Source organism: Argopecten irradians, chromosome 4 (assembly GCF_041381155.1).
Source record: "Argopecten irradians isolate NY chromosome 4, Ai_NY, whole genome shotgun sequence".
Classification (NCBI taxonomy): domain Eukaryota; kingdom Metazoa; phylum Mollusca; class Bivalvia; order Pectinida; family Pectinidae; genus Argopecten; species Argopecten irradians.
The window spans coordinates 7,831,633-7,845,003 of NC_091137.1; the positions used below are offsets into that span (position 1 = coordinate 7,831,633).

The 13,371-nt window shown below is 35.1% G+C and overlaps 2 protein-coding genes across 2 annotated transcripts; both read left to right on the top strand.

Moving 5' to 3' along the window:
• The first annotated feature begins 709 nt into the window (after window positions 1–709).
• Window positions 710–9,833, top strand: LOC138320491 (outer dynein arm-docking complex subunit 4-like). Its single transcript, XM_069263473.1, has 12 exons — window positions 710–1,289; window positions 2,537–2,668; window positions 3,608–3,761; window positions 4,110–4,171; window positions 4,419–4,599; window positions 5,352–5,561; window positions 5,835–6,042; window positions 6,563–6,649; window positions 7,101–7,297; window positions 7,657–7,725; window positions 7,981–8,433; window positions 9,804–9,833. Exons 1-12 carry the CDS (start codon window positions 1,173–1,175, stop codon window positions 9,830–9,832), a joined length of 1,899 nt encoding a protein of 632 aa, XP_069119574.1. The 5' UTR covers window positions 710–1,172; the 3' UTR covers window position 9,833.
• Window positions 9,834–10,620: 787 nt separating this feature from the next.
• On the top strand, window positions 10,621–12,996 carry LOC138322076 (uncharacterized). The gene is made up of 2 exons (XM_069266131.1): window positions 10,621–11,828; window positions 12,579–12,996. Exons 1-2 carry the CDS (start codon window positions 10,621–10,623, stop codon window positions 12,994–12,996), a joined length of 1,626 nt encoding a protein of 541 aa, XP_069122232.1.
• Window positions 12,997–13,371: the final 375 nt, after the last annotated feature.

Consider the following 13,371-nt stretch of genomic DNA (forward strand, 5'->3'; position numbering starts at 1 on the left):
TTGCTAAAAAAGTACTTGTCTCGTGATACTCTTTACATATAAATGTTTTGTACATTTTCAGACCAGACCACGAGTTCCGGCATGCCATCATCTCCCGCTGTGTCCGTCTGTGCAGCCAGACGCCCACTTAAGAACTATACAGCCACTTTGTACTCGGCGGGTTCACCTCAATCTTTGTCCTTTTGTTTAAATCAACATTATCAACAGACATGTTTGTGTGATAACTATTTGTGGTGGAGGTGTTGTAGAAGAAGGATTAACTATTTATGTAACACGATATGTGCTAAATTTAAAGTTATGAATGAAATATTTGGTGTTTTCCTTATACTGTGCATCCTATATATAGCCAAAACTGGTTTTTGTGGTTATGTCAAATTAATTGCTTATATAATGGTCATTTTAAATCGCCGCATAATTTGTTGTTAAAGCAAAAATAGGATAATTTTGATCGAGATCTGCCTAGACCTACAAAAATTGTATGTAAGACACATACATTCCCAAGCACCAATAGTTAGATTCCTCCCTATTCAGTATTAAGCACATATCAGTCCTAACAAAGGAGTTTGGCGGTCTGTCAATAATAAATAGTATACATATATAAAAAATACCCCTATATACGTTTTTATATAGTATATAGGGGTATTTTTATATATGTATACTATACTATATATATTGACAGAACGTCAAACTCCTGTGGTCCTAGCGAGGCCTACTAAATCGACGATATCCAGATTTAGACACTAAGTCAAGTGCTGGGTGTTTAATAATCAAATAACGGTATAGGTTAGGCCTACCTGTTAATGTATGATTGAAAAATTAAGCCGTCTTTAATCTGGATTAGGCAGGGATTACACGATTACTCCACATAGCCGTTCATCCGTGACCAGAACGACCAAATATTTTGTTTTCATATTGTAAATATTCAGTGTTTCATTTTAATAAAACCATGTCTTCTCCCTAATTTAATGTATTTTCACATTTTAAAATAATCAATGACAAAAATTTACTATGAGCACGTGCCTTCTAAAAGTTGCCGCCTACGAAACTTCGGCCTTTACCCATTTCTGACGTTAGGTGGCGCCCCGTAGAGGGTTCGTTGCTAGGGAAAATACCGGAAGAAAGGTGTCTGGCATCACATTCTGAATAGGTGAAAGTTTCAATCAAACACCAAAATGTACGACGGCGATGAATCGGAGGGTCCTAAGGGAACATTTGAAATATACAAGGCAGAGGCAGACACGCTTTACAAACAAGGAGAATACAGAAAATCAATTGAAAGTTACACGACAGTAAGTTGCGTTCATTTTTTGCCATCTAGAGGAGTGATAGGGAATGTCATGTTGTAGATTGTAGAAATTGTAAACAGTCTTAATGAAATATTGTTGTCGAATATTGTGTGCATAAGTTAATGGTGTTTATGGCAAAATATCAAATTAGACTAGATCGACATACAGTAGAAAAGTATTATGTCAAAAATATTTTGACAACTAATTTACCATTTCATATTGGTCATAATGAATCCATTTCTCAAATCCATACAATACATTGTGTCTGATACCGAGTACAGTAACTTACTGTAAGCTTAGAAATGAACACTGTACTGAAGTAACAGTAATTTTAACAATTCATAACCACTGCAACATCTGTTAACCTAAAATGTAGCTCCATGGATTTGTTTTAAACTTCTATAGGACAGCTTAATAAGTGAAAGTGATTATGAATTACAATATTTTAAGTTAAGTTAAGTTGAGTTGAGTTTATTTTCCAGTACAGGATTGAGGTCCTCTACACTGGACTCATAATCATACAATAAATACATACATGATACAGTATATAATGTACATGTAGCATTGCAGGTAATAATCTATAAAGTTTCGTTAGTTAAGTTTTTAAGAAATGTTCGATTTCCATGTTGATAATTTCAAGGTGTTCATATTTGTATTGTTAACACAGTTCATAATGATAACTCTGCTCTATAATTATAGAGAAGGTCTTGGTTTTCCCGGAATTTGTCTAAATTATTTTTAAAACAGTTTATATTAGGTGATGACATAACAGATTCTGGAAGAGAGTTCCAAATTCTGACAGTTCACACAGTAAAATAGTTTTTCCTCAATGTTGATGTTGAATGTAGGTGGTAGAGTTTTTTTTAAATTTTCTCTAGCACTATGTTTGGGGGCCACATCTGACCATAAGCAGTTACAGCAGTCTTTATCATATACTCCAGAAATAATTTTGAACACCTTAATCATGTCCCCACGCATACGCGGTATGATAGACTGGGCAATTTCAGTTTTTTCAGTCTTTCCCTGATTTTAAAATTTATTTTTAAAAAATTTTAAAATTTTATTTAAATTTTTTTTTTAAATTTATTTTAAAAAAATTTGATTTTAAAAGTTATTTTAATTAGTACATTGTATGTCAGTACTATTTGAACTAATTGCTATTGAAGATTTTGTTTCCTTCAGACTATCAAAAGTATACAATTTCTTGGCATTAAAATAAGAAAGTATGTCATTATTTTTTCTTTGCAAAGGCTTTGGAACTACAACCAAATGAAAAGAATACTTTGGTTGCCAGATCAAAATGCCATCTACAACTTGGAGATACTTCAAATGCTTTGATTGATGCAGAAGCCTCACTTGCTGATGACAAAACATTCCATAAGGTAATTCATAAATGTACACCTATACTACCTGTTCATTCTTTGTTGGGAATCATTTTCTCTCAGCTTTCTTTGAATTATGTATGTCTTTTGTTGAAATTTTGTCAGGATCGCCTTTTGCTGATCTACTAGATATCTGACATTAGTGTAACTTGTTTGATACATTTTGTAAAAATTAAAGATATTCTACCACCACATATCCACAACTTTAATAGTTATAAGATGGTCATTTACAAAGCTGGTGAATTTGTATACAATATATTAAACCAACCTTACTAAGTCTATTTCATGTTGAGATAGCAGGATTTTTGCATCTTCAAAAAGTATTAGATATGTAGCACATTACAGTAAACTTTTAATATTGATTACAGTGGTGTTTGGAAGCTACCAGACTAGCAGTCGACTATTCAACATGCCTGTAACAATTATTGGTGTAAAGCTTGTAATGTACAAATGATGATCATACAGACCTTGACAAACTTACCGGTCTTGCAATGTCTTTTAAACACCCTCTGGAAGAACATTTTAGATGATTGGTGATGGTTTAAGAAATCATTATGTTTTTTTATCCCCTGCTTTCACCGAAATGAGGAATACTAATTTGGGTCTGTCAGTCCGTTAGTCTATCTGTAATGCTTGGTTTCCGTGCAATAACTGCCACAAATTTTAAGCGATTTTTTTTGTAACTTGGTCACATGGGGAAATGTACCAAGGGCTCAGATGAGTTTGCTTGGCACTTTCATGGGACCCTATTTGGCAGAGTTATAGCCCTTTTATTAATGAAAAAAGGCACTTTCAGCTGTTTCCGTGTTAATAACTCTCGCATATATTACCAGATTGACTGAGTTATGGGCCTTTGATTAGCGAAAGCAAGGGGATATAAATTCCACGATTTTTGCTTGTTGTTATACCTTTACAGGGAGGTATTGAATTCTGTTGTAGGGGGTGTACCAAAAGGCCCAGGCACTCTACTATCAGGGCGACTTTGAAATGGCCCTTGTCTTTTATCACAGAGGGCACAAACTGCGCCCAGAGCTACAAGAATTTCGCCTTGGAATTCAGAAGGCCCAGGAGGCAATTGACAACTCTGTAGGATGTGAGTTATGTTGGACTTGTTCACAAATAAGTCTCAAACAGTTGTATGGAATTACAGTCTTAGTGAATGAGTTTAAAGACCATCACCAATGCAGTGCAGTACATATTACAATGTATTGTATAAAGATTTCACTTTTTTTTTCATTTTGTATTGCTTTAACAAATTAGTTTTTATCACTGAGTTTACTTGTACCGGTATTTGGTTTTGCTAGAACACATGGATTTGGTATGAAACAGTGAAAATCAAATGAGGAATTTACAATTTAATGTTCAGTGAATTTCGAGTATTCTGGAATAGGTTTTAAACTTTTATGTTATATTTCATATTAATATTTCACACTACCTTTAGCTCCAGACAAAGTTCAGCTCACCACTGAGGGGGATTTATCATTCTTTCAAAAACATGATGAGGTAAGAAATTGGATGCTTCAGATAAATATTTACCTATCTACACGTAGAACTTGACGATGGACCTGTATGTATTGACTGTCTTTGTGGCTGTTGAGATTGAAATCAAAATACAATTTTAAACTTTTACCGTAACTTGAAAAAAAGAATCAGTTCATATACTCATTCTATACTTTTATCAAAAAAGGGAAGTTTTTGTTTTTTCTTTGTTCCTTTTGTGGTGTGTTGAAAGTGTATTTGTGTTTTGTAGAAGCGGCTGCCCAAGCGAGGTGGTGGAGGGTATGGCATGGGACGATCACTCACACATGCTCCAGTCAGGAAGAGAAAGTTTGATCTCAACAGATCCCCTGGTAATGAGAAAACAATCAAACAGCTTCTTGGTGAGCTGTATGGTGACAGACAGTATCTGGAGAGGCTTCTAAAGGAAACAGGTAAAGCACAAACCTTCCACTCTAAAATTACTGATGCAAATAAGATAAATCCTACTTTAAATTGATGAATGATGCATGTCAATCATTAATGGGTCCCTAATGTCAATGTCAAAATATTTCAATGGATTTTGTTAGTGTTACTGTAGTCATGATGAAAATAAAATAAGATTTTAATATTTACATTTTCACTGCAGTCCCACTATGTAACCTTACCAAGCGCAGTTGGCGGTCATATAGACAATGAACTTCAAGCGCTATTATGACATCATTATCGTTGTTACGTCACAATTGTTGTGCCAGCAATCACAGAAGGCGTCTGTTCAAATGGCTGTTCCATCCATGACGATAACTAATGATTATTTCATTATAGATGCAAAATTCCTTTGGAATTCATCATAAATTTATAACCAAATGTAAATATAAGCATTGAACGTCTTTCAGTTGGCATTCATAGCCAATATGAATGCCAACTGAACAGAGGCAAATTCAACGCAAATTACATCAACGCTAGTGCGCTTGATGTAATTTGCCTCTGTTCAGTTGGCATTCATATTGGCTATGAATGCTAACTGAAAGATGTTCAATGCTTAAATCTTAACATTGAAAATATAATGCAGCTAAGAGCATATCATCGCTGATTTATAATATGAACACATATATACTGTGAACAAACATCCTATATTGTGCTAACAAATTACAGCCAATAAAAATGAAATTAAATAAAACTTAGTAAAATGCTTGTTTTTTCTCAGACCCAAAAACAAATATGGGCAAGACGATATCTAACCTAGTGGAGGAAGGATTGATGTACCTCGACACACGCACAGACTTCTGGCGTCAACAAAAACCCATGTATGCCCGCAGACACGAAAAAATCATGCAGAAACATCGGTTTGAGTCAAACACAGGAAAACTGTCACCCAATGACTATATTATTAGGGAATTAGAGAGAATAGATCAAGGTATGTGCCGAGTATTTCTGTATTCCCTATAATCGGTAAACCATTCATTTTGATGTGTAGTGAGATACAATGTGTACATTTATGTGCACATAAGGAAGGCTGTTGTTACTGGAAAAGCATTAAGAAGTGAGCTCAATTTGTTAACCGTCATATAACTAAATGACCAATGTACAGAATTTTGGATTGTTTGCTTGATACTGATTCTTCCAGATGTACACCAGTCTACGAAGGAAATACTACCATTTTTAATTATGTTTTTGTTCAATATTGCAGCACAAATTGAAGGTAAATACCAAGAAAGTTTAAAGAAAGCCCAAAGATGTCTGAGTACTGTTGAGAACTTCACAGAAGATCAAGTACCCAATAAACTAGAGGTTATAGCAAACCTTCATAGCTGTATTGGTAATGCCTACCTAGAGATGGGGCAGTTTGACAAAGCTCTAGAACACCATCAGATTGACTACAACATGGGTGATGCACAGTAAGTACTACTGAAGGAGACATGGTGTTGTAAATGTTTGTAATTTCAACCACTGGCTATTTATACACTTTGGTGCCCATTTAAAATTTCATACCTTCATGGGTGATTGAATTAGGCCTTAAATGGAATACTTTTAATTTTGTGGTTGGAGATTTTTCACAAATGTCACATGCAAATATAAAAAAGAATGTTCATCTGAATGTCACAATTGTAACATTGTCTTAAAAAACTTCTCCTAAACTTTTAAATTGACTTTAATGAAACTTTCCAGAGATGAAAATATTCAGTATGTCTGTTCAATTGTAATTATTGCGACAGACTTCTGGCTAAAAAAAACCAAAAAAACAAACAAAAAACAAAAACACTGCATGCAAATGGATAGAAAGGTGTAAGAAAGCTGGATTACCAACTGTCTCATATTGATATCACATTAGCAGCTAAGAAATGGCCCTAAGTGTACAAATGAAATGTACATTATTTGAAGTACTGTAACATTACATTGTACTTTATCAATTTTCAGTGATCTAGAAGAAGCCAAGTCAAGAGGTTTGGATAACTTAGGTCGGGTCAATGCAAGACACGGGCACTACCAAAAGGCCATTGATGTGTAAGTCACTCTGTTGTCATATTACTGTTGCAAAGAACTTAGTTCCAATCTGAAGAATTTGCTGGAGATAATTTATTGACTTAAATCTGTACATTTGTACCAAATAATAAAAGTTTTCTTAAAGATTTAATGAATATAAGTTTCACATGACATGAATTTTGATGATCTGCATCCTTTCTCATTTACTGTAAACAACTTACTTTCATGTGCAATTCACTTTCATAATTTACTTGATCAAAGTAAATATGAGAATGTTTGTTACCACGAAGTACTAACTACCTTATTTATATTGTAAGGTATTCTAATTGAATTGATAAATATGTGAAAGTCAATCTTGGTGAATTAGTTTTGAAATGAAAATCATGAAATTAAAAAAGAATTTTGGTTTACATCAGCTATAATATCTTGAATACAATTATGTTTACCTATGTATTGTGTATTTTTTCAACAGGTGGGAACAAAAACTTCCAATGTCAAAATCAGCCTTAGAAAGTACATGGTTGTACCATGAAATAGGACGATGCTATTTAGAACTTAATAAATTTGAAAAAGCTAGAAGCTATGGAGAAAAATCACTGACAGCAGCAGAAGAAGCTGAGGATCCAATGTGGCAGCTACAGGCAACCGTCCTGATAGCTCAGTCAGAAGGTGACTGCCCACTTTTTTTTCATAATTATGTTGATCAAAGTCATCTGGAAATTATTTCTCAACAGATCTGTTGTTCTGGACTTTTACCTGATGTTAAGTGCCATCATCTAGGAATAGTTTTGTGTCTGAAAGTCAATCTCTTTAGGGTAATTTAGATATTAGATTTAACTAAGAGCAGTTAATTATTAAAACCAATTGTTTTTTGGTATCTTTTTTATTTGTTTCAAATATTCAGTCTTTAGTGTCAATGTTTGCTGTTTATCAAAAAAGAACCTAAATGCATTATGCATTGCAAAAAAAAAATTGTACAGTTTTTGATTATATATCTGGTTAAATGACAATTTATTATTGTTTTTCAGTAAAACTCGGAGACTTGAGTGGTGCACTAGCAACATTTGAAACATCATTAGATTTAGCAAGAACACAAGGTAACGTTGATCTCATCACTACGTATATAAACTTTATGTATCCTCTACTATGTACTCTAGCTGTGTGTCAACATGAACTTTCCCAGGTATCCATTACTTTAGAGGTTTTGCTTTAGAGGTACAGCGACTGGAGTTCAGATAGCATACTCATCTGAAATATTCGTTCACAATTTGTATTTTCTGAAAACTGACCAAAAAAGAGAAGCAGAAGAGGTAAGATTTACTTGGTATTTATGTGTAATTTTTGTATTTTAGGTGATACTTCAGCAGAAACAGCCATCAAAAAAGCAATAGAAGAAGTGAATGCAAAGATAGCTAAAGGTGGGTCTAGGGGATCAGGCAAAAGTGCAGATGGTGAGATGAAAAAGACAGAGACGAAAACTGACCAAGATGGTGATGTGAATGGTTCAAGTTTAGAACGTGTAGATACAAAAATGGAGGAGACGAAAAAAGAGGAAGAGGCAGAGGAAAGAGAGAGAAAAGAGCAGGAAAGGAAAGAAGAAGAGCGAAAGGCCCAGGAGAGGAAAGAGGAAGAAGATCGAAAAGAGAAAGAAAGAATAGAAAAAGAAAGATTAGAGAAAGAAAGAAAAGAGAAAGAAAGATTAGAAAAAGAAAGAATAGAACGAGAAAAACAGGAAGAAGAAGAAGAGAGAAAAGAAAAAGAAAGAAAAGAAAAAGAGGAAAAAGAGGAACAGAAAAATAAAACAGGTTTGTTAGAAAGTTAGCATTGTGCAAGAGTTTTATTTTTGGGCTTAAACAGATGTTCTACTGTACCTATCTTCATTACTGTCGTATCGGTCTAACCGTTGACAAAATAAATGATGTAATACCTCGGTATGTTGGCGACAGTATTATCAACTGGTCGAGTGGTTCTGTCAATCGTCTGGAAGGGCGGAGTTTACATAGCCTACCCGACGTGAGGCGATAGAATGAGTGGGTGGAGTTTATCTGATAATGTTCTAGAATTTGATAGGCAATATGGGGGATATTTGACCCAGTCACCTGTTCATCAGAACCCAAACAAAATTACCAACGAAATCTTAAAGTATAGTCTTATAGAATAAACAGTAATGAAATAATGACCCGTTTATTGGAGAGGAATGTTCGTACGGCGCAAATGGTTCCATCGGCTTTTTTAGTATATAGAGGTAATTTGCTGCATTTCCATGTAGAAGTCCGAATGATAACAACATTAGATCTACGAGCGTACAATGTTTGTCCTTGAATGTTTGAAAAAACGGCACATTCTGTAAGAAATCCATTAACAACCGATAAATCTGGAGTGAATTAAAAGTACTTTAGATGGCATTGATAATTAAGAAGTTGATTGATAAAGATACAAACAAAGGTAAACTTACCGCAAGGCGGGCCTCACGGCAGCCATTAAGTTGTTTTCAAAGTAACGTTTGTGACGTACATTCCCTACCATGAATTATGCTAGCGATGACGCGAAAAGTTATCCAGTCTCTTCCAGCAGTTCATGAAAACCGCGTTATCACATTTATTGCCAGAGCTATGAACTTCATTCCACAACAATTGGACTTCTTTGAAGAAACGTCTGTTGTAAAAACTGCCGGTAATGGAAAGTATGGAGTTCTAATGAATACAGTAATACCCAATGAGTTCAGGATAGATCTATCACAGGTGGGTCACACATATCACACGATAGTTGCGCGGCGAGTACATCACTGTCAACGTCAACGATTAGACCGACACGACAGTAATCCAAGTTCTAATAGCTTTATCAATATTGTGTACACATTTTCTCTTGCACCTTTCTTTCTTTCTGTTTCCTGTTCTTTATTTCTCATAAGTTTTCCCTTACATATTGTATACTCCTTTTCTTCTGATTCTTCCTATATGCATCTCTTTTCTCTCTATCCACTCTTTGGCATTTACTATTCTTTCTTTTCTCTCCTATGTGCTACATTTCCTCTTGCAAAGACCTAGTCATTTGACTGTGCTTTAATCGATCCAATTTAACACATATCAAATTTATGCATGTTATTATTCTTGTTTTTTTTTCTTCAAATTCATCAATTTCTTTTGTAATTTTTGTTTATACTTTTATTCTTCAGATGAAGAAGATAAGGAAGAAGAGGATTGAACTTGAATCATGAACATTTTAAAATACTATCACCAATCAAAATCAAAGATACATGACTCTAGTAATATATAGTATACATGTACACCAAAGATCATCTGATTTGTGGCAAATCGAAATTAAAGGATAAAATAGGAGCCAACTAATTACACATCTTGTGTGTCATAGTAATTATTAGATTGAAACATTTGGTATCTTGTTGAAAAAATTGTCAATTTTTTTTTAGAAAGATCTCAATCTTTTGGATAAAATGATTAAATATTCTTCCCTGATTGTACCATTGTGCAATATGCAAAAGTAGAAACATTATTTTTATTTTAAATATCCATACAAACGAAATCCTCCCTAGCCAAAAACCCTAGTCAGTTAAAATAACTTATGTTCACTTGTTATTTTATATAGATTAATTTATTCTTTTTTTATTCTAGTTTATGAGAGAGAATCTTATAAGGGAATCTCATTAAAATTATCCCAGTATGTGCCAAATATATTATAATACCATTACATACAGTGTATATGTAATGTGTCACTATGTATGGTTTTGCTATAAGATTATCTTGAATACTGAATGAGAACAAAGATATGTGAAATATGAATTATTAAATTTTTGGATCAACAAATAATGTTTTAGCTTTTTGTTAGTTTTGCTGAGTACCAGTAAATGATTTTCAAACTCAAAGGTGTGATCTATTGTGATTAATTTCCATATCAATGCAAATAATGTATATATCAACCTATTGCCTGGTTACATCAACCTATTGCCGGGTAACATCAACCTATTGCCTAATAACATGAACCTATTGCCTAATAACATCAACCTATTGCCTGGTAACATCAACCTATTACCTGGTAACATCAACATATTGTCTGGTAACATCAACATATTGTCTGGTAACATCAACATATTGTCTGGTTACATCAACCTATTACCTGGTATCAGCAACCTATTGCCTGGTTACATCAACCTGTTGCCTGGTAACATCAACCTATTACCTGGTATCAGCAACCTATTACCTGACAACATCAACCTATTACCTAGTAACATCAACCTATTGCCTGGTAACATCAACATATTGCCTGGTAACATCAACCTTTTACCTGGTATCAGCAACCTATTGCCTGGTATCATCAACCTATTACCTGGTAACATCAACCTTTTGCCTGGTTACATCAACCTATTGCCTGGTAACATCAAACTATTGCCTGGCGACATCAACCTATTACCTGGTAACATCAACCTATTACCTGGTATCAGCAACCTATTGCCTGGTTACATCAACCTATTACCTGGTAACATCAACATATTGTCTGGTTACATCAACCTATTACCTGGTATCAGCAACCTATTGCCTGGTTACATCAACCTATTACCTGGTAACATCAACATATTGTCTGGTTACATCAACCTATTACCTGGTATCAGCAACCTATTGCCTGGTAACATCAACCTATTACCTAGTAACATCAACCTATTGCCTGGCAACATCAACCTATTGCCTGGTAACATCAACCTATTGCCTGGCGACATCAACCTATTACCTAGTAACATCAACATATTGCCTGGTAACATCAACCTATTGCCTGGTAACATCAACCTATTACCTGGTATCAGCAATCTATTGCCTGGCGACATCAACCTATTACCTGGTATCAGCCACCTATTGCCTAATAATATGAACCTCTTGCCTAGTAACATCAACCTATTGCCTGGTAACATCAACCTATTACCTGGTAACATCAACATATTGTCTGGTAACATCAACATATTGTCTGGTTACATCAACATATTACCTGGTATCAGCAACCTATTGCCTGGTAACATCAACCTATTACCTAGTAACATCAACCTATTGCCTGGCAACATCAACCTATTACCTGGTAACATCAACCTATTGCCTGGTTACATCAACCTGTTGCCTGGTAACATCAACCTATTACCTGGTATCAGCAACCTATTGCCTGGCGACATCAACCTATTACCCAACTTCGCTAGCCAAGGGTATTAAGTCCGATTCTCTTCCTACCACCCTTGGCATATCTCACTTCAGAACAGGTGTTTTTGCTTTCAAATTCTGATTGGATGCGGCTAGGTTCAGGCGACCAATGAAAACGCAGCTTTGATTTGTCAACAAAACTGAACTGAAGCGGTAGTATAGTGACCTACATTTGTAAAATGAGGCATCAGGCATGTCCGTCAACATCAACTCCTAGCGAAATTATATTACTATCTATTTAATCAATTAGATGTTTTATACCAGCTAAATGAACGTCTTGGAGACGTTGCTCTCCAAACAGATTGGAAAGTACGTGCGTGGTTTATGTTTCACAAATTAAACAATTAAAAGATATACTACGATCTCGTTACAAAATTGGACACTGCAGAATTTCTGCATGAAACGCAAAAACTGGTGTCCGAACTCACTAATAAACAAATGACTCACAAACATGTTCATCTTTGGTATTTTGAATCTGTCGCATGTTAACAACACGCTTGTTTCATGGGGCGCTGCCATTTTTTCAACCATACAACAATGATACGAGCTTTTTAATTGGTTGCTTATTACGTAAATAGAAGGGGCGCAACTGCGGTGATCCAGCAGGTGGCGCAGTGCGGGACTACCCGTTCTGAAGTCAGATATGCCAAGGGTAAAAGTAGAGTATCGGCTTATACCCTTGGCTAGCGAAGTTGCCTATTACCTAGTAACATCAACCTATTGCCTGGTAACATCAAACTATTACCTGGTATCAGCAACCTATTGCCTGGCGATATCAACCTATTACCTGGTATCAGCCACCTATTGCCTGGCAACATCAACCTATTACCTGGTAACATCAACCTATTGCCTGGTAACATCAACCTATTACCTGGTAACATCAACCTATTGCCTGGTTACATCAACCTATTGCCTGGTAACATCAAACTATTGCCTGGCGACATCAACCTATTACCTGGCAACATCAACCTATTGCCTAGTTACATCAACCTATTGCCTGGTAACATCAACCTATTGCCTGGTTACATCAACCTATTGCCTGGTTACATCAACCTATTGCCTAGTAGCATCAACCTTTTACCTGGTAACATCGGCCTATTACCTGGTAACATCAACCTATTGCCTGGTAACATCAACCTATTGCCTGGTTACATCAACATATTGCCTGGTTGAAAATTGGTTTATGAAAGTAAGGGAGCTTGGTGTAACAAATGACAATGTATGTAGCTATTGTCTACAATAACCCTGACTTTTGTTACTGTAGGAAATTAATTTAGCAATCTATCAGGACCTTTAGGAAGGGATAATAAAGCTAGCCTACAGTGGATGAAAAATAAAATTCAATCTCGCCCTGGTACCTCTTGACATCATAATATGCATTGAAATATACCTAAACATATGCAGCTTCTTCCCAATTACTTTTTTCATTTCCTGTGATCTGGTTTTATTCAATACACTATTTTCTAGAATATATTTAGATTTTGAAGTCTCAAGTGACCTATTCTAATCGCACTTTGCCCAACGTCATCCATTGTGCGTATGTCCGTA

What these genes read in the sequence shown, in the direction of transcription:
- LOC138320491 (XM_069263473.1), top strand. Translation starts at nt 1,173, where the DNA reads ATGTACGACGGCGATGAATCGGAGGGTCCTAAGGGAACATTTGAAATA. An exon ending in CAATTGAAAGTTACACGACA is followed by an intron (nt 1,290 to 2,536) that starts GTAAGTTGCGTT and finishes TTCTTTGCAAAG; the next exon opens with GCTTTGGAACTACAACCAAA. An exon ending in GGAACAGAAAAATAAAACAG is followed by an intron (nt 8,434 to 9,803) that starts GTTTGTTAGAAA and finishes TTTATTCTTCAG; the next exon opens with ATGAAGAAGATAAGGAAGAA.
- LOC138322076 (XM_069266131.1), top strand. Translation starts at nt 10,621, where the DNA reads ATGAACCTATTGCCTAATAACATCAACCTATTGCCTGGTAACATCAAC. An exon ending in CCCAACTTCGCTAGCCAAGG is followed by an intron (nt 11,829 to 12,578) that starts GTATTAAGTCCG and finishes ACCTGGTATCAG; the next exon opens with CAACCTATTGCCTGGCGATA.